Genomic DNA, 25,050 nt, shown 5'->3' on the forward strand with positions numbered 1-25,050 from the left:
TAAATAAAAGTGGATACCTTCTACCCCACTAATCTAGTGTATTACCTTTCATTGTTCCAACCGTGTACAAACCTTTTCTTCCGTTGCCTTGCTGCCACCACCTTTCCCCCGCCTCCAAAACCGTGCCGGCATTTCATACACTCATCCTTGATGCCACCCGGCTCATGTGAACCTGCATCTTAAATATAAACAGACTCGCTCACTACATAGAAACTCCACAGTCGCCAGGAAAATTACAGCTTCATTGCCCTGTCTGTCATCTGCGGCCGAGTCACAACATCTGGCGAGTGATGCTGGCGTGGGTTAACGGCCCACCCCACTTTGGCCCAGTCTCCCTCATGACGGCGCACAAGCACCATCCTTACGGGCAAGGGCTGATGTGCGGTAACATTACCGCCTACTTCACCTTGAAGCAGTGCATCAATACCCGATCTGTGGCGACAATCACCACGGCTACCCCTCTCATGGTAGCGGGAAGGGAACCCCACTCGGGTTTGCGCAGCGGCGGCTGCTCTTTCCGTCAAGCTTGAACTCTACATTCCGGACTTTTACCACTGCGGGAAGCCTTCAAGACTTGTCTTTGACATAATTTCTTACAAAATAACTTTCATCAAGATATTTTCTGTCCGTAAAAACAACTTCAATTTTTTCTAAAAAGAATAATTCCAAACTGTGTCCCCCGAGGAAGGACTTTGGGAGAAGGAGGTCTGTACCGGAGGTACCTGCCCCGTTCATTTAAATTTAGTGTCTTGGAGAACGTCATCTGATATATGATGTTTGCAACAATTATTACAAGAAAGTTGGACATTTCTCAACAGATGTCACTACTATAAACTTAGGTTATGCCCTCTGGTGTGAGGATGAGCTATTAAAATTGTAGAGTAATATTGCATGATAAGGTTTTCTAAACTGAATCGTTTATTCCCTGTTTTCGGTGTGTTAATATTTGAAACATTCCTATTTCTCCCGGCCAACTTAAGATGTCGAGCAATGGAATATTTTGTGTATTTATTTTTCATCCAAACAAAATTTTCTGGTATTTATGTGATCATGCAATAAGAACTGGGATGTGTCGGGCCTTAGCCCAGAGCTTTCTGGAACTTTCCCATTTGCTATAAAAGCTGGCACATTTTGGGCCAGGTTGTGTTAGTGATCGCTCCAGTCCACAGAGTGTGTGTTAGTGAAGCAGGTGGGGTCGCCTCGTCCATATTCGAGAGGTCCACCAGCTCAAGGTAATTGCAGATCCTGATTAAAATCTTATATTCAAAACTAGCTCGAGGGCAATATTTCAAACATTTAATAATTCAACTTCATTTCTCTAAAATGTAAATTTCAAACAAGACATAAACCTATTTACCTCCTCTAGTAAGAGGACCAAAATGGTAACGGGAACGTCATCTGACCGTAAAATAGTGTCATTTGTAGTTAAGCCCCTTCCAAGGTGACGACGGGAAGGCGTCTGGACATAAAACTAGGTTAGGTCATATGTGCCTCCTCTGGTGTGAGGATCAAAATGGCGACGGGAAGGTCATCTCACTGTATAACTGTGCCCTGTATATTTAGGCTCCTCCAACATGGCGTCGGGAATGGCATCTGACTGTAAAGCAAGGCTCTGTGTAGTTAGGCTCTTCCATGTGGTTAGGTTTGCTCTTTTATGCGAATCCCCATTGCCCTACTGTTCAAGATAGTGTCGCGAGAATCCCTATCACCCTACTACACAAGATGGCATCAGGAAGGGCATCTGACCGTAGAATTAGGCCATGTGTAGTTAAGCTCCTCCATGTGGTTGGTGTGCTCTCTTATGCGAATCACTATTGCGCTACTACTGAAGATAGCGCCTCGAGAATTCGCATTGACCTCCTACTCTGGACGGCGTCGGGATGGGCATGTAGCCGTAGAAGTGAAGTCAAGCCCCTCCATGAGTTTAGGCATGCTCTTTTACGCGAATCCAAATTGCCAACAACTTAAGTTGGCGTCGCGATAATCTCCATTGCTCTACTAGTCAAGATGCGTCGGGAAGGGCATCTAGCCGTTAAATTGAGGTTCAGTCCATCCAAGATGGCGACTGTCCACGTCGGGAAAGGCATCTGCTCGGAAAACTGAGGTTAGGCCCCTGCAAGATGGCGACTGTCCACGTCGCGAAGAGCATCTGCCCGTAAAAATGAGGTTAGGCCCCTCCAAATTGGCGACTGTGGGGTTAGGCATGTTCCCTTATGTAAAATCCACGTCGAGAAGTTCAACTTGCCTTGAAAGTGCGGTTAGACCCCTCTAAGGTGGCGTCTGTGAAGTTAGGCTCGCTCTCTTATGCAAATTCCATGAATCGGCATAGCCCTACTACTATACTAGGGGTCAATGACCCCAGGTCAGAACCCGCATAGTTATACTACTACAGTAGTGCTGACTCAGCAGAAAAATGCTGACACCAGTCACTTAGAACCGGCCTAGAGTATACTACTTATATCTGGTTCATTCAAAACATCCCTGACCAGGTCAAGGACTGGAAGACTGGTTGAAAGCTTTCATTATGCCGCGAACGCTCTAGGCCCTGGGCGGAAGTTCCTTAGAACGGAGGGGAGTGCGTTCGATCCTCGCACAGTCGAAAGAGCATTTGTTTACCCATAAGTTTGGATTATTTATTGCTTTCCAGATGGGCTGGCATTTATCTCTAGACTAAAAAGGTCCCTTGACTATCGATCGCCGTGGCGATATAGACCCATGTGGCTGTAGCTCAGTTGGGGCGTTATTGCCATCGTATGGTTCCATAAGGCCATTTGGGATGATGGGAAAGGTCCCAATACAAATCCGTGAACACAGTGGACTGCCCAAACATGTGCAAAAATTGCCACATTAGGAACCACTAAGATAAATGCCAAGTAGATCAGTCGTTCATTGGCAACGGCTACGGACATAAAAGTGACAACCATACCTCGTAAGGCTTGCATTCTCGCGCTTCACTGAATTGGTAATGTCTTCCCTTGTGTAGGAGCATTGTCCATGCAGATAATTTTTCAATTTGGGAATCAAAATGCTTATTTTTATTTCACTTTTGTGAGATGAGTGTGGTATATGTTTAACTTCTGCCCATCTGGATCAAAACGGATTCCCGAACATCGTGTCAAAATCACGACAAATTCCAGAGAAGATACATTCTGATGGACCTTGTCGATTCTTGATAGCACCATTTCGTGAATTTACAGCTCAGCAATAGTAGTCTTGGTCCTTTTTTCATTAATGCTAATGATATTTAACAAAATATTGCCTTCATTGCGTCCGTTTAATTCCATATTCACGCGACACATCTCAATGCGTACCATCTTTTGCATTTCAATCAGTGTGCAAGACAATTACTCTGCAGCAATCTTGCACATTTGTCTATATTTTCTTAAAATAATTGCCAGGTCAATACCTACGTGTGCCCGTATTACTCGTCGTGCATTTCTTAACATTTTCAGAACTATAACTATAACTATAACTATAACTATAACTATAACTATAACTATAACTATAACTATAACTATAACTATAACTATAACTATAACTATAACTATAACTATAACTATAACTATAACTATAACTATAACTATAACTATAACTATAACTATAACTATAACTATAACTATAACACATAACTTACAACTAGAAGTACAGTTTTGCGAAAGCCTTAAGACCTCATCGGAGCCTTAAATAATATTAATTTTAATAAAAAGAGAAGAATAAACTACAAAAACAGTTTAGCGATAGAAGATGACGTCACCGGAATATGACTTAACGGGAAGTTACCCGTGAACAAACCAGCTGGCATAACGCCAATGAAAGTACGTTGCACCATATCGCACTCCTAGCTGGATTTGTGAGAAGTAAGGAAGCACAAGAGGAGTACTCCATTAATAGAAGTCAGAATATTTAAAAGAAAGGAGGGTTTATACGGAATTTTAACATAAATATTTATACACGACTTAATAATATTCATCAATTAATAAAGTATAAAATAAGAATTAAAATTAATGTTTGGGAATATGGTAACGTTCTTTCAAGAAAGAAAAATATAATTCTGTTTTTAATTGATGACGGTTTATTCAGATATACTCTGTTATTAAAATAATGTGTTTTTTTCTTTTCTAAATTGAAACTCTCTCCTGAGTTAGTTTAAACATATTGAAAAACATCAAAGTTATAGATTAACTGACTTGAAACTGAAGATGATTTATTTCCACTATAACAAATAATTTCAGATATTCTATTACAAGTACAGAGCAACTGACATTACTTCATTTCAAGATTAATTTTTTTAAACCATACACATAAAATAAATAAATAATGAAAATATTATTACTAGAAAGGCTTCAGCTACCTTGTGTAGGCATTTGCTCCAACCGCGAATAAATTTTGAAGTTTTGTTTTACACTGCCAGGTGGCCAAATGAAACGATCTCTGTTGGGTGATCTATGATTTAGTTTCAATTAAATTTGTTGAGTAAACACCAAATGTTTCACCAGAGATCTTTTACGTACCGACATTGTACGACATGGAGAATCGAATGGACCTCGTTCCACCCTTCAAAAATCCGACTACCTCTGCTGGGGTTGAACCCATGATCTTGGAATCTGGAGACCGACGCCCTACCAGTGATCCACATAGGGAGGTTAGAAAAAAGTGAAATTATTACATTTCAATCACAGTAATATCAACATGAGTAATCAACCGAATTGACTTATATTAAACGATACTTCTCCCATTCAAAGCAAGTGCTAATTATGTCTCTATAAATAAGACTAAATAAGACATAAATCAGTCAATGTCAAAGACTCACCAAAGATGGTATTGTTGGGATTCATTGCAACCTGGTTCTTTGCAGGTTCTCCAACTAATCTCTCGGTATCAGTGAAAGCAACGTAACTCGGAGTTGTTCTATTCCCTTGCTCATTTGCAATTATTTCAACTTTACCATGTTGGAATACTGCGACACAGGAGAATGTGGTGCCTAGGTCGATCCCTATTGCTGGAACTTTTGCCATAGCAGTAGATCAATAAAAATAACGACCTGCAAAAAAATACAAATTTCTTGTTACTTCATTTAATTCTATGGAGTCATATTTCATTTAAATATTATAGTAACTATTATAAGCCGCAAATATATCGTACGGGTGATATTGCGCCCTCTGACGAGAGTCCCCAGCCTCCATTCCAGATATTTCTAAGTATTTGAATCCTAATGTTAGTAACGAGTTCCATCAGATTCCTGAGGAAATATATCATTTGATTTTTTTTGCTAGGGGCTTTACGTCGCACCGACACAGATAGGTCTTATGGCGACGATGGGATAGGAAAGGCCTAGGAGTTGGAAGGAAGCGGCCGTGGCCTTAATTAAGGTACAGCCCCAGCATTTGCCTGGTGTGAAAATGGGGAAACCACGGAAAACCATCTTCAGGGCTGCCGATAGTGGGATTCGAACCTACTATCTCCCGGATGCAAGCTCACAGCCGCGCGCCTCTACGCGCACGGCCAACTCGCCCGGTCATTTCATGTTAGTGAAGGGACGTTAAGCTGACCACTTGGCGCTCTCTCCCTCTCTCCATTTCTCACACATACACAAGCTGTTGAAGTATCAGATATGTTGTAGGTCTGTGACAATTACGCATTTGTATACAGGATTTCTAAAAGATATAATCAATATATTTGATCTTATTCACGTAATTCGAAGAATATGAAGATGTCGAATCCGTTGGTTGAAACATAAACATGCTGTCATTAATAATGTTTTTCATTATTATTATTTTCTAATTATTGTTTTTAAGTTTATTTATTGTCGCTTTAACTTAGAAAGTCATATAGCAACATTCATAATTGGATGCCGTTATGCATCACTAGACCAAGCGCCAAAAGTTGGTTGCGAGATAATCGCGTTTAAATTTGGTTCTATGTGTAAATTCGGGCGAACATAATTTTACTAAATATGGTATTACTGGTCTTGTAGGATAATAAATTGTACCTTCTCACCAAATTTCAACATTTTTATAATCGCACTACATAGATTTTCTTCAAGAAATGGCGCTTAGTCTACTGATGCAATTTAAGGTTTTTCTCAAGTGCGAATAATGTATCACGATGCTACACCAATAACACCTAAATGTTGAATATCTACTGAGTAAAACTTCAAAAAAATACAACGTGGCGGCAGCCATGATTAAAAATGGAATCTCCTACTGTCTGAAAAGGCCCGCTAATTGCTTGATCCACCACGAGCCGCGCCACAACTCCGGTACATTATTCAAGTTTTAGATGGAGAAATTCTAGAAGGGAAGCTATTCTCTAAAGTCGTTGCTATAACGACTTACTGATTTTAGGAATTTCAACTTATTTGAGTCAAATACAAATGTTAAGACATGAGCCATTCTAGTCTATACAATTTTTAATGGATTTTCCTTCACGATAGGCCTATTATATACTGAGAGTACAGTATTGACGTGATATTTTTAAGCCTATGGGTAAGTTTTGTTCTGCTTGAGACAGAAAATGTGATTAAAGATATTTTCTCCCATAAATACACACAAATCACTGGACAGGTAATAAGATTGTTGCTCTCAGTTCATTCAATCTCGAAATCAGGATCTCCATTAAATTCATCTACGTCATCCACGATCTGAGCATCTGCTTGAAGATTCTGGTAAAATTGTTTGGCATCTGTAGGTATTAGGTGCATCAGCGAACCAAAGTCTCTTAGTTTGGCTTCAGAGATAGGGTTTCCTTTTGGCCACAGAAGTATTAATGCCTGGTGAAATGGAACTCTACTTTCCCGTGGTCGTCCCTGTCTTGACTTATTTAGATTTACTTCCTGAGATTCACCATCAAATTCTAGAGAATGATTCTCAGACGCAACCTTCTTAGCAAGCTGCATTAGTAACATTGTCCTTCTACTTACTTTTGGAAGTACTTGATACATCGCTGAATTTCGTCACTTGATAAACCACTCAGTGTATCAGCACGTAAAAATGTCAGCACTATCGAAAATGCGGGCTCCCACGCTGTCATCCGCGCGCAATGTGAGGAATGTGGCGCTTGATCCAATGATGCAGACTGGTACGTCGCATAGTCTACTGATGCAATTTACGTTTTTACTGATTTCCGCTTTGTCGCTTAGGTTTTCTGTTTACTAACAACTAACGGCCTCTTGTAATGCAGTGGGGAATTTTTTATAAATAGTTCAAGCCTTCCTCTACAAGATGGCGCTAAAATCTCAATTTTCATCAAATGGCGCTTAGTCTACTGATGCATAACGGCATCCAATTATACATCAAGGCTTATTACACTGATTACATAGAGTTACAATTGAAAAAATAAGAACAGTACATATTGATCAGATAGTGATTACATGTCATTGAATAGATTAATTTGTTTGTCCAAAAAAAAATTAATGATGTTTTTACTCTGAGTATCTTTGTTCAAGGTGTCACATGTCTGGTTTAAATTACACAATTGTCTTTGTTGATCGTATAGATGGCATTCTAGTAAAATGTGGTCAACAGTCTTTCTTTTTTCTTTTTTTCTTTTTTTTTTGACAAGTGTCACACATTGATGGAGGTTTCTTAGAGAAGATATGTGCATGAGTCAGTGTGCTATGGCCTGTACGTATTATAGTTATGAGCACTTGTTCTCGACGCTGAAGGAATTAAACATCAACTTTATCTGTAGATCCACGCCTGATATCATGGAGTCTTGTGAGTTGTTCACGTGTCCACTCAGTTAACCACTGTTTTCAGATCTTGTAGTAAGAAAAGGAGCAACATCGGTGTAGGGGATTAGAAAGTTTCGATCATGTACAGGAAGACGAGTTGCTTTTTCAGCTGATATGTCAGCTTGTTTATTGCCTTTCATTCCCTTATATGAGGTAATCCATATTATAGTAACTTGCTGTCCTTTATTTTTCACAGTATTGTAAGTCTGCAGTATGTCTTGGGCTAATGCCTTTGAGGATGATGCATTTTGAATGAGTTTTACTGTTGATAAAGAATCACTAAGGATTAAAAAAGGTTCTTTAGGGGGGGGGACTCTTTATGGATTCCATAGCTTTTAGGATAACATACAGTTTAGATGTGAGTATGGAGCATGTAGCTGGTAGTGCATACTTCATTGTGTGATCGGAGTGGACAACAGCACAACCGCTACCATATTCGGTTTTTGAGCCTTCAATGTATACAGGAGTGTGTTTGGACAGACTTTCACGCTTTTCAGATAGTATTTGTTTAAATACAGTACTGTCTGTTGTTTCTTCATTGATTTCAATTAAATCTAATATTGTTACTGGTGGTTCAGCTTTCCATGGAGAGAATGTGATGTAATTTTTAGTTCTTGAAGCAATTGGGGGGGGGGGGGGAGGAACTGAATAATTAATTTCCTGTAAGTATTGCGTAAACCCAATGTGGAATGGTATATGTTTCTTTTGTTGCGACGAACAGCGTTGAGGCTGATAGCGTGGGAAAACATAATCATGTGCTCTGGAGTGAGGAGAGGCCGCTATCTTTACTGCGTAGTTGATAGTCAGTTGTTTACTGCGAGTCCGAAGCGGGGATTCATTAGCTTCTATTAATAAACTTGAGATCGGGATAGTTTTGAATGCTCCCAAAACAATTCTGAGAGACGTGTTTTGAATCGGGTCAAGCATTTTTCAGTGAGGATGCTCTAGCTGAATTATATATAATAGAACCATAACCCAGTTGGGTGCGAATTATTGATTTGTAAGTGCACATTAATACATGAAGATCTGCTGCCCAGTTATTAACAGCTAATGATTTGAGTACATTAATTCGATGTAGGCAATCTTTTCTTTTTACAGTTTTTAGATGAGAGTTCCATGTTAATTTTCTGTCAATGGTCATTCGTAGTATCTGTTACCGAGTTTTTGTGGTAGTTAAGCATGAAAGAAGGTGCTGGGTGGTGAATAGGTCTCAAGCTACTAAAGAGAAATTAAATTTTAAAATTTAACAAGGTTATATTTTCTTTTCAAAATTAGGTAACAACAAATAGAACAGGTACTTAGTAGCCGAAATACAACTTGAAATGTACAATTACAGGGATTAAAGAATTTGGGCTTCGAGCCCTGAAAACACAATTCTTGAGCAACTAGCTCAACTTTACGATATACCAATTTTAACAAAAGGGGCAGAAGACCCCACTCAAACTCTGGAGCCCTTGCTCCAAATTACACAGCAAAGCCTCCTCGAGGCATACAACTCTCAGTTTTAGAAAAGAGCCACTCGCTCTTAAAGTTAAGCCTCTCCCAGGCCACACCAAACTCAACTTTCAAGTTGTCCTCAAAGGACATATACACAGGGGTAAAATACCCAACCTACTGAGGTCTATTAGGTGAGAAAAGATTAATACATGACCTCTAAAATACAACTTGAGAGGAGGCGAACTTGCACTCCTAATACACTTTGCTTTTAAAACCTAATCTGGCTCTGGGCCACTAACGCAAGGGCTAATCCCATACTACAGAGGTGACTTAGAGAAGAACACTTTACATTACATAAACGAAGAAAAGTTTGAGAAAATAAGTTCACCTCAAAACAAATGTGAGTGGGAGCTCGAGAGGGTTAGCACTCTCTATCCCAATAGGTAACTTTACAAGAAAAAGAAGAAAAGAGTAGTTACATTTTAGGAAAAGGTTACATGATGGAAAACGCTTCGAACCCGCCGCGAGAGTTAAACTGCCGACCTAGCAAGAAAAGAAGATATTAATAGGCCATTACCTGGTAGTAGATCGCTGCCGAGGAAAGAGGCGCTTCCCGCCTCCTGCTATGTACTAAATACACTGAAAGATGGAACAGAAGTGGCCCGGAGACCCCAAAATCAGCAGTTTATATCCTCTCGCGGAAGATTCTAGGCGTTAGGGGAAAGAAAACACCCTCCCACAAAATCTTTATTGGTTCGGGAAAAGAAACCCCTACATAGAGGAAAAAGAAACACATTATTGGTGGAAAATTAATTAAAGAAATTCGGGATTGGCTAGATCCAAAATAAGGGGAAAAGGAGGGGTATACAGCCAACTTAAACCATGACAGAAAGAAATTTAACAAAGAACAAACTCTTGAAATAAAAATTTCTCCAACAAAATAGTTCTTTAACTCCGCACTAGGTCGCACTATTGTTGATCTTCAGTAGTGTCCTCTAGAAGAGAAAGTTCACACTTCTTACTTCAAGCGAAACAAGAACACATCAAAAGTGACACAGTTCAAAAACTCAAAATTTTCCACGTGGTGACATCTTCTGAGAAAGTAGAGAATTAATAGAATAGATAAAGTTCAACCTTCCTCCAGAAGAGGAGTTTCAACTGGCGCAACTTTTAAATAAACAGAGTAGAGGTGTACCGCCCGGTACAGACCTCCCCCCCCAAAAGTTCCTCCAAGGGGTAACACAGAAGAACATAAGTTTTGTTTCCAAAATAAGGTCCAAGTTTTGATGTTGATGTTAAGATTAATTGCGGAAGCATTTATAAGATTTTAGTAATTTGGTTGGTTGCAATTTCAAATTTTTGTTGTTGCCGGTGCAGTAAAGTTTTTATGTTTGTAGAATTTGTATTTCTGAAGATAAACTTTTAATACTTAAAGGTGAAGAAAAATTTTGCAATGTCCACCAAATATTGTTGTTAAATTCCCAAATGTAATTATTGCTTATGGTGACTGTCCATGTAGTTGATGTAGATTGAGTCGGATGGCCAGACCGGCCGTTGCAGCTTGCGTCCAACGGAGGCCGCTCGGACCCCTCAAGTACCCTGAGATACCGCTCGCCCGCACTATGAGGGGAGCAGAGGTGTTGAAGTACGCCGCGCCCGCGGTGAACAGATACAGGCTGCGGGCATGTAGCAGGTCGTGCGCCGCACATCAGCCTTGGCCGGGAGGTGAGCTCCGGCTCGCCGTGCACATGTCGTCCTCGCTGGAGAGGAGGGGGCCCATCCCCCTCCCCAGTCGCTGCACGGCGCTGCGCGGCTGCGGGGGCGCTGAAACATTAAAGCTAGGCGGCAGAATTGTGTTGGACAATTATTTTCTTTGAGGGTACAGGCTTGTAGAGAGAGTGAGGGGCCAGCGGCGTGCAGATATTCATGGTATTCATTAAGCCACTGTGTAGAGTGGAGCAGGAGACGGGAGCGTGGTAATGGCCGTGGCAAGAACAGGATGGCAGTTTAACGGGTCGGGGCAGGTTTTACATAAGGCTTACATCTAAAACCAAAATATTACAGAAGGGGCAGAATGCCTTAAAAGTGAAACTCAAAAAAAATATAACCTTCATATCCTTTCAAAATAATATGGAGCAAGTTAACACAGAAATTACACCGGTTTCACCTGGGACAGGTGAACTCTAAATATCCTCTCGGTGGCTGGATTACTTAGCAATAAGGTAACCGGCGTAAGAAAATCGAGAATGATACAAGGCCCATGAAATCTGGGGGCAAGCTTGCCCGCGGGAACAAAATTTTTGACCATAACCTGGTCACCTACCTTCAAAGTGGTGGGTCTCCGTCCACGATCATACCTTTCCCTAACCTTTTCATGAGACACTTTAAGATTAGCTTTAGCCTTCTTCCAAAGATCTTTAATGTTGTCCGGATCTATTGTCTCGGGCAGAATGTCATTCAGAGACCAGAGGTTAGAGAGCGGCGTGTTGGGAACGAACTTAAACATCAAAGAAGCTGGAGTAAATTTGTGAGATTCATGAACCGCCGAATTCAAAGCAAAAGCTAACCAATGCAGGGACGTGTCCCACCTAGAATGATCTTCATGATGATAGGCAATAAGTGCGGACCTGAGATTGCGGTTAACCCGTTCAGCCAGAGATGGTTGAGGGTAATAAGCAGATGTAGTTACATGAGAGATGGACAAGTCAAAACAGAATTTACGAAACAGATTTGATGTAAAAGCTTTAGCATTATCAGATACAATGTATTGGCACGGACCAAAAGAAGCAAAAATAGAATTTAGGCAAGTAATGGTGGACTGAGCGGTAGCCAGCTTAGTCGGAAATAACCAGGAAAATCTTGTAAAACCATCTACACACACAAAGATGAACTTGTTGGCATTACCCTTTGACTGGGGGAAGGGTCCCACATAATCGATATACAGGCGTTCCATGGGGCGCGACGCTTGATGAGAAGACAAAAGGCCTACTTTAGTGGACATGGTGGGTTTACTGATCAAACAAGATTTACAAGCTTTTACAAGTTCTCGAATTTCACCGTCCATACCTTTCCATATGAACATTTCACGAATCTTTTCACGAGTTTTAAAGATTCCAAGATGCCCCCCCAATGGGGTCTCATGATAGTATTTGAAGATCATAGGTACAAGAACCGCTGGAACAACAACTTTCATCAACTTATCATGCCTCGAAGGGCAACATAGAACACCATTCCTCAGAACATAAGGGACAACATGTTCCCCAGAAGAAAGGGTTTCCATTATAGGAGCCAGCGTCGGATCTTCACGTTGGTATTTCTCAATATCCCTAAAAAGCATGGGAGCACCTGTTAAGATGGCATTAACACCAGATAGTATGGACTCGGAAGGTGATGAACTATCGACCGGTTCGTGGGTCTCGACGTCGTTATGAAACATACGGCTGAGTCCATCAGCAACAACATTTTCGGTACCTCTGATATGCCGTACATCGAATTGGAAGGCAGAAATACGGATGGCCCAACGGGCTATACGACCTGTACGACGCGGCCTACCTAAGACCCAGCTTAAGGCTTGATTATCTGTCTCCAGGTCGAATTTGACATGTTCCAGATAGAGACGGAACTTTTCTAAGGCGAATAAGACTGCCAACCCTTCGAGCTCATAGATGGAATACTTGGCTTCTTGAACCGATAGAGTCCTAGATGCATAGGCGATGGGACGCCTCCCTAGTTCAGTCTCTTGAAGAAGGACTGCAGCTACAGCTGACGACGACGCGTCCGTTTGGACGATGAATTTCTTCGAGAAATCAGGCATAGCAAGTACAGGGGCATTACAGAGAGCTAATTTAAGATCTTCGAAAGCGGCTTGTTGAGAAGGTCCCCACTCGAATTTGATGCCTTTCCTACGAAGAAGGTTTAAGGGCGCCGCTCTATTAGCGAAGTTAGGAATAAACTTCCTGAAGAAATTCACCATACCAATGAATCTAGCGATACCTTTGATGTCCTTAGGAGGTTTAAAATCACGGATGGCCTGTGTTCTAGAATGATCGACTGCTACACCATCAGGTGACACAATATGCCCTAGGAATGACATAGAGGGCTTAGCAAAGGCAACCTTGGACAACTTAACAGTTAACCCAGCCTTACGAAGGCGATTGAGAACTTCTCGCAAATGATCTAGATGTTCTTCAAAGGTTTCGGAAAATACGACGACATCATCCAAGTAGTGATATAAGTACTCAAATTTGATGTCGGAAAAGACCCTATCTAGTAGCCTAGTGAGCACAGCTGCCCCCGTGGGGAGCCCGAAAGGCACGCGGTTGTATTCATATAAATTCCAGTCCGTGGCAAACGCTGTAAGATGTTTAGACTCTTCGGCAAGGGGAATTTGATTATAGGCCTGATTCAAGTCCAAGATGGTGAAGAACTTGGCCTTACGAAACCATGAAAAGCAAGAATGAAGGTCGGGAAGGGGCACAGATTGCAACACCACCTTCCGATTGAGAGCCCTGTAATCAATGACAGGCCTGAAGCCTCCTTGGGGTTTCGGGACTAGAAAAATAGGCGAAGAATACGCTGACTTAGAGGGCCTAATAATACCATCCTTCAACATCTGATCGATGATTTCTTTCAGAGCCTTCATTTTAGGTGGAGATAGCCTATACGGTGGAAAACGGACAGGAATTGAATCCGTGACCTCAATTTTGTATTCAATAAGGTCAGTAACACCAAGAGTATCAGAGAACACCTCGGGAAACGACTGACACAGTTTCCGAATACTATCAGCCTGCTCCTCAGGTAGATGTCTAAGGTCTAACAACATCTCATCCTGGGTAGGCGAAATAGATGAACATGATACAGAATTACACTTTAACAAGGGAATTCTACAATTGGACGCAAATTTGAATATGCACGACCTACTCTGGAGATCGAGCACAAGACCAGTGTGAGAAATGAAGTCCGCTCCCAATATGATGGGGCAAGACAAACGCTTGGCCACAAACAATTTGATCTTCCATGTAAACTTAAAAACCCGAATTTTGACATGTATGGAACCTAGAATTTCTAATGGAGATGAATTAGCCGAAACATATTGAACAGGAGAAGAGACATAGTCAGGAAGTTTACAAACAGATTTCAATTTAGAATACCAATCAGCCGAAATAATGGAACAAACACTGCCTGAATCTAAGAGAGCTGTTATAGGCTCGTTATTTAACTCAATCTTAAGAAAAGGAACAGGTGCGGGGGTATCCGCCGCAATCCTAAGACACTCTTTAGGGCATTCAAAAGATGAATTTGAAGGCTGGTCGTTCTCTGCATTTACAACCTGTTTACTAGGGGCTAAGTCTCGGGAAGATGGATTAGTCGGCTCAGCCGACGCCACTAGTCACTTTTTATTATTGGAATAGCTGGAATTTGCACCAGAAGTTGAGCAGGAGGGGGTGCTATTTGAGTTTGGGCAATTCTTGGCGATATGTGAGAAGGCCCCACACTTAAAACAGCCTTGTGATGACCCTACTCCATTCCTTGTCCCACTTGACTTGATCAGAGGACACTTATTCCGCAGATGGTCAGGCGACCCACAAGCATAACATTTACGGGGATTGACTGGTCGGCGAGGTGGAGGCCGAGTGTTACTAAAGGAAGGCGGGGGTTCTTTCGCCACACGCAAGGAATCGGCATACCTAACTCCTTCCGCAGAGACGGCTAATGCTTCCAGTTCAGAGAAGGTTTGCGGGCACGCCGCGAAACACAAATATGACCTGTAGGGTGGTGAAATCCCTTCGACAATAGCTTGCACGATCTGATCCTCAGGGAAGTGGAGAGCAAACACCCTAGTATAAAACTTAATATCTTGGATGAAGTCTGCCAGGTTTTCATCCAAGCGCTGTACCCGATAATAGTATTTCTGAATAAGGGAGGACCTGGCCCTAGCCGGGATGAAGTTAGCTAGCAAATGGGCGTGGAAATCCTCAATAGAAGATTGCTCGGCAATGGCTCTAACTATTTTGTCAGATAGAACACCAATAGCATAAGGATAGATAATTTGCAAAATTTGACATGGGGAAAGAGAAAACACAAGGGCATGATCCTGAAATTCCACTAGAAATCTTAAAAATGAAATTACGTCACTGGTGGTGTTGACGGAAAACTTAGAGATACCTCTAAGCAACATTGCCAATGGATGAGGCAAGCTGCTGAACCCAGGTGTCATAGTCGTTAAAGGTTTCAAGGGCAAGGAAGTTAATTCAGAGCGGATGTTACTCAATGACGCACGGCGTTCAGATTCGTTGTTCGATGGGGCAGAGATAGTTTGAGCAGCAACGGTTATCCTATTGACTTCTCCCTGAGGAGGCTCTTCCTCGTTACCTACATTCACCGTGGCGGGTTGATCAGTTTTGGGAGGAACTTCGCCGGTTAGCAATTGAGTGACCTTATTAGACAATTCAGAAATAGTTTCAAGGAGCGTATTAGCTTGCTTCCTCTGAACGTCATTCACCTTTAGAGACAATAGATCATTAACTCTATTTGCAAAGTGATACAGCCTGCCTTGCACACGCTTAATTTGATTAGGAGATGGATCGTTTTCATCAAAAAAGCTGACTACCGATGCTAGCCCAGTAATATTCTCGACAATCGTGGAAAGAGAGTCGTCAATTTCTTTCTCTCCCAAATTGGGGATGGAAATGGGCAAATCAAGGGACTCTCTAAGCTTGTTAGTGTCTATTGCAACCGTGCCTCCAGATTGAACGTTTCTGATAGTTAACTCATATATCAACTCCTCTTTGCGCAAGTAGTTAAGGAGGAGAACATCGCGAGGGCCGGGCATGATGACAGAACAATTTTGAAAAACTCAAAAAATTCCAGCAACTGAGAAAATTGTTAGAGTTCGAATCAAAGCAATGTTTAGCCGTCAAAAGGGGCTAAATTGAGACCCATTCAACCACGCTCTGCTACCACTTGTTACCGAGTTTTTGTGGTAGTTAAGCATGAAAGAAGGTGCTGGGTGGTGAATAGGTCTCAAGCTACTAAAGAGAAATTAAATTTTAAAATTTAACAAGGTTATATTTTCTTTTCAAAATTAGGTAACAACAAATAGAACAGGTACTTAGTAGCCGAAATACAACTTGAAATGTACAATTACAGGGATTAAAGAATTTGGGCTTCGAGCCCTGAAAACACAATTCTTGAGCAACTAGCTCAACTTTACGATATACCAATTTTAACAAAAGGGGCAGAAGACCCCACTCAAACTCTGGAGCCCTTGCTCCAAATTACACAGCAAAGCCTCCTCGAGGCATACAACTCTCAGTTTTAGAAAAGAGCCACTCGCTCTTAAAGTTAAGCCTCTCCCAGGCCACACCAAACTCAACTTTCAAGTTGTCCTCAAAGGACATATACACAGGGGTAAAATACCCAACCTACTGAGGTCTATTAGGTGAGAAAAGATTAATACATGACCTCTAAAATACAACTTGAGAGGAGGCGAACTTGCACTCCTAATACACTTTGCTTTTAAAACCTAATCTGGCTCTGGGCCACTAACGCAAGGGCTAATCCCATACTACAGAGGTGACTTAGAGAAGAACACTTTACATTACATAAACGAAGAAAAGTTTGAGAAAATAAGTTCACCTCAAAACAAATGTGAGTGGGAGCTCGAGAGGGTTAGCACTCTCTATCCCAATAGGTAACTTTACAAGAAAAAGAAGAAAAGAGTAGTTACATTTTAGGAAAAGGTTACATGATGGAAAACGCTTTGAACCCGCCGCGAGAGTTAAACTGCCGACCTAGCAAGAAAAGAAGATATTAATAGGCCATTACCTGGTAGTAGATCGCTGCCGAGGAAAGAGGCGCTTCCCGCCTCCTGCTATGTACTAAATACACTGAAAGATGGAACAGAAGTGGCCCGGAGACCCCAAAATCAGCAGTTTATATCCTCTCGCGGAAGATTCTAGGCGTTAGGGGAAAGAAAACACCCTCCCACAAAATCTTTATTGGTTCGGGAAAAGAAACCCCTACATAGAGGAAAAAGAAACACATTATTGGTGGAAAATTAATTAAAGAAATTCGGGATTGGCTAGATCCAAAATAAGGGGAAAAGGAGGGGTATACAGCCAACTTAAACCATGACAGAAAGAAATTTAACAAAGAACAAACTCTTGAAATAAAAATTTCTCCAACAAAATAGTTCTTTAACTCCGCACTAGGTCGCACTATTGTTGATCTTCAGTAGTGTCCTCTAGAAGAGAAAGTTCACACTTCTTACTTCAAGCGAAACAAGAACACATCAAAAGTGACACAGTTCAAAAACTCAAAATTTTCCACGTGGTGACATCTTCTGAGAAAGTAGAGAATTAATAGAATAGATAAAGTTCAACCTTCCTCCAGAAGAGGAGTTTCAACTGGCGCAACTTTTAAATAAACAGAGTAGAGGTGTACCGCCCGGTACAGTATCTTTATTTCATTTACTATCTCAGTTTTATTTCCCTTGAGGTACAATTATGGGCAGTTACTATCACTCTTTTGTTTGGAAAATAAGATGCATTTAGTTTTGGTTGAAGAAAAGGTAAAGCCTGTGTGTTTTCCGCATTTGGCAATATCTTTCAAGAGAATTTTGTATAATTGTTTAGGTGGTTAACAGTTTACGACCTCCACAAAAAATAGTCATGTCATCAGCAAAGAGGCAGGTCTTTACAGGAGGGTTAACGCATGACGTGATGCCATTTATAGCTAATAAGAATAGTGTTACACTCAGAACTGAGCCTTGTGGGACACCATTTTCTAAACTGACTTCTTGGGACAGGATGCCATTAGCTCGAACTTGAATGCGTCGCTCTTACAGGAAGTTGTAGTTAAAACTGATCATATTTCCCTTAATATTATATTGCAGCAGAGTTTTAATAAAGTGAGTTTACAACATATCATACGCTTTATGAATATCTAGACAGACTGCAAGGAGATGTTGTCAGTAATGAAAGGCATCCAGGATTTCTGACTCTAATACTACTAAGGTGTCAGCTGTTATGTGAAACTGTCGGAAGCCACACTGTTCTGAAGTGAAGAAATTCTGTTGTTCTAGAACCCATTTTAGTATTTTATTCATTTTTTCCATTAGTTTACACATAGTGCAGGTTAGAGCTATTGGTCGATTGTTATCTGGTAACATGTGGTCGCATCCAAGGTTAAATATTGGAATTACTATAGCTTTCCTCCAGGCTACAGGAAAGGCTTTCTGTGACCAAATGAAATTAAATATTTCAGTAAGGAATGCTAGGACTTCAGGAGGAAGTTCTTTCAATAAGTCATATATAATATCGTCAGGACTTGGGCTTGTATTTTGACACCTACTAAGTTGAAGTAGTACTTCAGTAATACTGATATTATCGTTGTAGCATTAGTCAGCACTTTGATGGATGTGTGACTGTAAATCAGGACAATCTTCACGAGAGGATAAATATTCTTGTTCATAGTTGGAATCACTTGAAATTTTTGCAAAGTTCTGTGTTAATGCATTTGCAATATCGTGATGTGTTGTTGTAACTGATCCAGTCGTTTAATTGAGGTCTATGATACGCGAGGGTTTTTTAAGCCCTCTTATTTTTCGTAGGTGTTCCCAAATTGTGTTTTGTGGGGTGTAGTGAGAAATAGATCACACATACTTCAGCCAAGATGCTCGTTTACTCTCTTTTTTGACTTTTCGGGTTGCAGCATGACTTTCTTGGAACCGTAATTTGTTTTGTAAAGTGGGATGGCGTTTATACTTGTTGAATGCTTGGTTTTCCTTTTTAATTGCATCTTTACAGGAATCATTCCACCAAGGAACTGATTTTCTGTAAGTTGTATTGTTGGTCTTCGGAACATAACTTTCTGCAGCTTTGAGTATGATATTGGTGAATTCTCTTACGATATAGTCAATGTTGTAATTTTTGAAATGGATAGGTGGTGGTAATCTGTATAACTCGGCATTAATATTTTCTTTGTATTATTACCAGTTGGCGTGTTTAGTATTCCATTTATTTGGGCGTATACTTGGGTGGGGCTTGTTGTTTCCATTTATTATGATAGGAAAATGATCACTTCAGAAAATGGTTTTGCTAGCTGATGATGTAAATATCGTTGCTGCACCTGGAGTGCTCAGACACAGATTTATAGGACTAAAAGTTCCATGCTGGATATCATAATGAGTTGGACCATTCGAGTCTATTAGGATCAAATTTTCAGAATCTAGCAACGATTCAATTATTCTTCCTCTTGTGTTAGTATAAAGACAGTTCCATAGGGTGTTACGGGAGTTAATGTCTCCTAAGAGGAAAATGGTTTAGGAAGTTGATTTATCATATCTACTACTTCATTTAAATCCATGTTCTGGCTGCTGGGCAACTAAATATTACAGATGCATAGGGAAAATGTTAGAAAGACTGTAACTGCTACTGCTTCCAAATTGGTTTTTAGTGGTATTTCATTCTGAGGAACATTGTCGCGTACGTAAGTAGCAACCCCTCAACTTGCGTGAATGGAATTTTTGCGGTTTTTGTGATATGCTGTGAAATGTCTCATATTAGCTACGTAGTTGTTTCGAAAGTTAGTTTCTTGTAAGCAAATTGTTTCAGGTTTGTGATCATTAATAAGTTATTGTAGACATTCGTTTTAAGGGTAAAATCCATTCATATTCCACTGCAGTATCCAATAATTCATGATGGCTTTTAAGAGATGTATTTACTAGATTTGATCCTTATCAATTATTGGGATTGTCTGATCTGGGGCAGACCTATTGCTTTCTCCGTTTATGGCAGTGAGTAGTTTCTTTACAAGTCTGGTACTCTGGTTCTTAATTGTTTTGTCATGATAGTAGTGGTATAGTTTATGCAGGGTCTCGATGAGATCTTCAACATGGGAAGTATAAGATAATGCAATAGGTAAGATATTTGTTTCCGATGTTTCTTTGGTATTTTCAAGTAAACTTTTTAGTTGTATAAATTAAGAATAAAATTTGGAGGATTAGCTTCTATTACTTCCTTAACAGGAAGTAGTTGTTCTTTAACACTGAGGGGATTTAATACCATTAGTTCCTTCTTAGGCTGTTTAATGTCCTGGGTTTTATGTGATCCTAGAACAGGAAATTAATCATTTGTTTTATCATCTCCCGAGATATAAGAATTATCTAAGAAGGAATTATCAGCCTTGGAAGTGTTGTTTGAAGAGTAACTTGAAAGGAAGGGTCGTTTTATTCCTTCAGGTTTAGTTATGAGTGATTCTTTTTGTTTCACATATTGGGACTGAAGTATTCAAGTTCAAGGAGACGTCCTGTTGAGGGAGGTTTTTAGAGGAAGATGATGTATACAACCACATAACAATCAATCAATGACCTGCACTTAGGGCTGTCGCCCAGGTGGCAGATTCCGTACCAATTGTTTATCAAGTTTTTTCTTAAACATTTTCAAAGAATTTGGAAATTTCATCCTAAATCTTCATCATGAACTGCAATAGCCCTGCGGTTACACTTTGGGCGAATTATAATTTCAGTATTGACAATTTAAAGAAAATATCCGCATTTAAAACACAAAGTTAACAAAATTAAGTCTGGCAAAAAACAGTATTAAATGAGAGAAACATAACCTAACATGTGCTCATTATGTTTTTCTGAGCGGCTATATTTACTCTAATGTTAGCACCTCACGTAGAATCAGAAACTTAAAACGTACGACTTTTTTTAATATATAGCAAAAGTCTAGTTTGTTATAAGACATTATTACTTGCTAGTAATTAGAAGGTGCCAGTAATACGGCTACTTATTTTGTTGAATATTCCGTTTAAGGATTGAACATTTCTAATGGAAACGTACAGTACTCTTACATAGACTATGCCGGGTGTAACAAAATACAATACTCAAATAACCATAGGTTACAGATTGATAATTGAGATAATTTTTGACGTGATTGGGAATGAAATTATGATATTTCTAATTACTTATATTTTTCAATTTTCAAACTGAATGCAAGCTCTGCAACGACGTGCCATTGCCCATCTCAAACGTTCAAAGACTCTAGGTATGTGAGGTAGGTAGTAAGCAATAGTAAGCGCCATAGCGAAGGACTCTTCCTCCGACTGAGTTGGAATCTCGTAAAGAAGACTCTAACCTTCCTCAAGCAAGCAATTCGAGTTAGGTGAGGTCGGGAAGATGAGCATTTTATGGAACAGGGGGTCGCACTTTTGAATAGTTTTGAAAAAGATTAGAATTAACTTGAAATCTAAGAGTTGCATTCTCAATAACAGAAGAATTACCTCTGTTATCGATCACCGGTATTTTTTTTTTTTTGCTAGTTGCTTTACGTCGCACCGACACAGATAGGTCTTAAGGCGACGAAGGGCAGGAAAGGGCTAGGAATGGGAAGGAAGCGGCCGTGGCCTTAATTAAGGTACAGCCAAAGCATTTGCCTGGTGTGAAAATGGGAAACCACAGAAAACCATTTTCAGGGCTGCCGACAGTCGAGTTCGAACCTACTATCTCCCGAATACTGGATACTGTCCGCATTTAAGCGACTGCAGCTATCGAGCTCGGTGCCGGTACAAATAGGTGGTAACAATGACAGAAGGGTGCTCCTAATGAAGACACCAAGTTAGGAATGAACTAGATTGATGAAGCTGTACGCATAAACCGGATTCTGTGTTGCAGTCATGCAAGGCGAATGGAGGAGTGTAGGTTACCTAAGAAAATAATGGACTCGATCATGGAAGGTAAGAGGAGCGGTGGGATACCAAGACGATGATATGTAAGCTCAATTTCTAACGATTTAAAGTATGAGGTATAGAACTAATCGAGGCCACAGAACTAATTTCAAATAGAGGATTGTAACGGCATTTAGTACATTCACAGAGGAATGCAGACTGAACACTGAAAGGAATAACCATCTATAATGTATGTTGAAATGTGGACCATTTCTGCTGCTACGGAGAAGAAGATCTGAACTTTTGAAATGAGGATGAAGGTGTATCTTAAGGATCTCGTAGACCGTCCAGCTAAGAAATAAAAAGGTTCTTCGTAGAATGAACTGCCCACCTTGGGAATACTTTGAGGAACGAGCAAGGATGTCCAATACTACATGTCATAATACTAGGAAATCTAGAAGGTAGAGGAGGACTCCCTACAAGAATAATTTCCTCATTGGCGAACTTGAGAGAATGGAATCTAACCCTCGTCAACTTCTGGAAACTGCGCTCGCCAATGGTGACACCCAGCATCCGGAACGGGTAAGGCAAACAAACAAGAATGTAAAAGTGGATGGACAAATCACTGATACATTTTACGCGGATAATTTTGTACGTGATTATCAATCAGGTACTCACCAGAAGTAAGGAGCCTTGAAAGGATTCATTTGATGAATAACTGGAGTTTGAAAAATAATGTTTCCGTATCTTCCTATTTTACCTCGTCCAGAGAAGGTTGAGGTTTCACTAAAATAAAATAAATTAGGCTAAAAATTACATTTTATTTGAAATTTGTGTACATGTGGCAGGCGTTGCCAGGTAATTTACAACAATGGAATCAGCTCTTAATACCTACTATTGCACCGTATAAGAGTTTCGACGAATTTTGCAAATGGTAAATGTAAGAATTAATATGATCCCTTGCCCTACGACGACTGAAGTCTCTGCAGGAAGAAATGCACTATAGGACCGGTCGAGTTGGCCGTGCGGTTAGGAGTGGGCGGCTGTGAGCTAGCATCCGGGAGATAGTGGGTTCGAATCCCACCGTCGGCAACCATGAAGATGATTTTCCGTGGTTTCCCATTTTCACACCAGGGAAATGCTGGGACTTACCTTAATTAAGGCCACGGCTGCTTCCTTCCAACTCTTAGGCCTTTCCTATCCCATCGTCGCCATAAAACCTATCTGTGTCGGTGCGACGTAAAAGTCACTAGCACTATATGTAGGAAAAATCTTGAATATCCTAATATAAATCAATGAATGAATGAATGAATGAATGAATGAATCAATCAATCAATCAATCAATCAATCAGTCAATCAATCAATCACAACTGATCTGCATTATCGCACATCTCCCTCAGTAAATTATTCCAACCCCAACTCCCCGTCATATAAAAGAATATTAGACATAATTAGTTCTCTTGAATTCCAAATTTACCTTCATCTTGTGATCTTTCCGACTTTTAACAACACCAACCAAGCTTATTCGTTTATTGAAGTCATTCCACGTCATCTCTCCACTGACAGCTCGAAATACCGCTTAGTTCAGCAGCTCGTCTCCTTTCCCCCAAGTCTTCCCAGAACAACATTTGCAAGTCGGAAGTCACCCAGAACAAATCGAGCAACTTTTTCTTGGTTTTTTCCAGTACTCGAATCAAGTAGGGACTAATCCTGGTGAGAGTCCCATACAATGGAACCTTATTCTAACTTTGGTCTTACCAGATAGGTATATGTCCTTACGTTTACATCCTTACTACAACCCCTAAATACTCTTATAACCATGTGAAGAGGTCTGTAAACTTTATTTGGAATCCCGTTTATGTGATTACCCCGAAGAACATCTTTCCTTATATTAAAGCCTAGGTACTTACAAATGATTCCCATGAGGAACTTTCATCCAATTAATGCAGTAATTAATACTGAGAGGACTTCTCCTGTATGTGAAACTCACAGATTGACTTTTAACCCCGTTTATCACCATACCATTAGTATTGTCCATCCCACAATATTACCGAGGTTTTCTTGAAGTCGCTCACAATCTTCTAATATTTATTATTACCATGTACAGTATAAGCCGGCCCCGTGGTGTAGGGGTAGCGTGCCTCCCTCTTACCCGGAGGCCCCGGGTTCGATTTCCGGCCAGATCAGGGATTTTTACCTGGACCTGAGGGCTGGTTCGAGGTCCACTCAGCCTACGTGAGTAGAATTGAGGAGCTATCTGACAGTGAGATAGCGGCCCCGGTCTAGGAAGCCAAGAATAACGGCCGAGAGGATTCGTCGTGCTGACCACGCGACACCTCGTAATCTGCAGGCCTTCGGGCTGGGCAGCGGTTACTTGGTAGGCCAAGGCCCTTCAAGGGCTGTAGTGCCATGGGGTTTGGTTTGGTTTGGTTTGGTTATGTACAGTATAACATCATCTGCAAAAAGCCTTATACCTGTTCCAGTTCTTTCCCCATATTATTTTTATACCGGGTGGTTCATAAGCCCCTTTTTTTTGGAGGTAGATAATCCAACTAACACGTATATCATAGTCATCCGAAAAACATTAGTACCTGCTCTTTTATGGCATTTTTACGACTGTACCGTTTATATAATGCTCACGAATATGGTAGATATCATTAGCGGAAGTGATTTTTCTATTGTTTAAACTATAATGAAGGTGCAAAACGATCACAGTTGCGAATAAAACTAACGTTCGGACAGGAGTGCCTATAAGGAATTCAACGTGCTACGTATACACCACGGCTCGCGGTAACTAAGGTAGCTAAACCACGAATCGCTGCTATTGTATCAGCCTAGCTGTGTGGTAGTTGTTTCGATTCAGTGGCTGGTAGATTTTTTTTAATTAACGCCGTTTACAGTGACTGTATAATGGCCACATGTCATCGTCTTCCGAAGAGAGAGTTTTTATTTGGTCCTGAAGAGGACCGCTTTTATCGGATGTTACGTAGCCAGGTTGGACTACGACATGATGGTCTGTAGGTAGGAAGTAGAGTACCCTCCATATTCAACGTAACAAGTGTTCGAAATGTTGACCACCTTGGTTTATGCAGATTTCAGCATGACGTTTCAAAGACATTCTTGCACATATCAGGTGTAACAGCTTGGTATGCCTCAGTGATCAGTTGCCGTCAGGCTCCTGTGCATACACTACCCAGAGGAAGAAGTGA

At 40.6% G+C, this 25,050-nt stretch overlaps 1 protein-coding gene across 1 annotated transcript in view; it reads right to left on the reverse strand.

Annotated features, from left to right (window-relative positions):
• LOC136874475 (heat shock 70 kDa protein cognate 4-like) overlaps positions 1 to 5,015 on the reverse strand; it is a 36,081-nt gene extending 31,066 nt beyond the window's left edge. The window contains exon 1 of the mRNA XM_067148104.2: positions 4,811 to 5,015. Within this exon, the coding sequence (XP_067004205.2) occupies positions 4,811 to 5,015 (205 nt within the window). The remainder of the gene's footprint in view (positions 1 to 4,810) is intronic.
• Positions 5,016 to 25,050: the final 20,035 nt, after the last annotated feature.

The sequence above is a fragment of the Anabrus simplex genome, chromosome 5, assembly GCF_040414725.1.
Source record: "Anabrus simplex isolate iqAnaSimp1 chromosome 5, ASM4041472v1, whole genome shotgun sequence".
Lineage (NCBI taxonomy): Eukaryota > Metazoa > Arthropoda > Insecta > Orthoptera > Tettigoniidae > Anabrus > Anabrus simplex.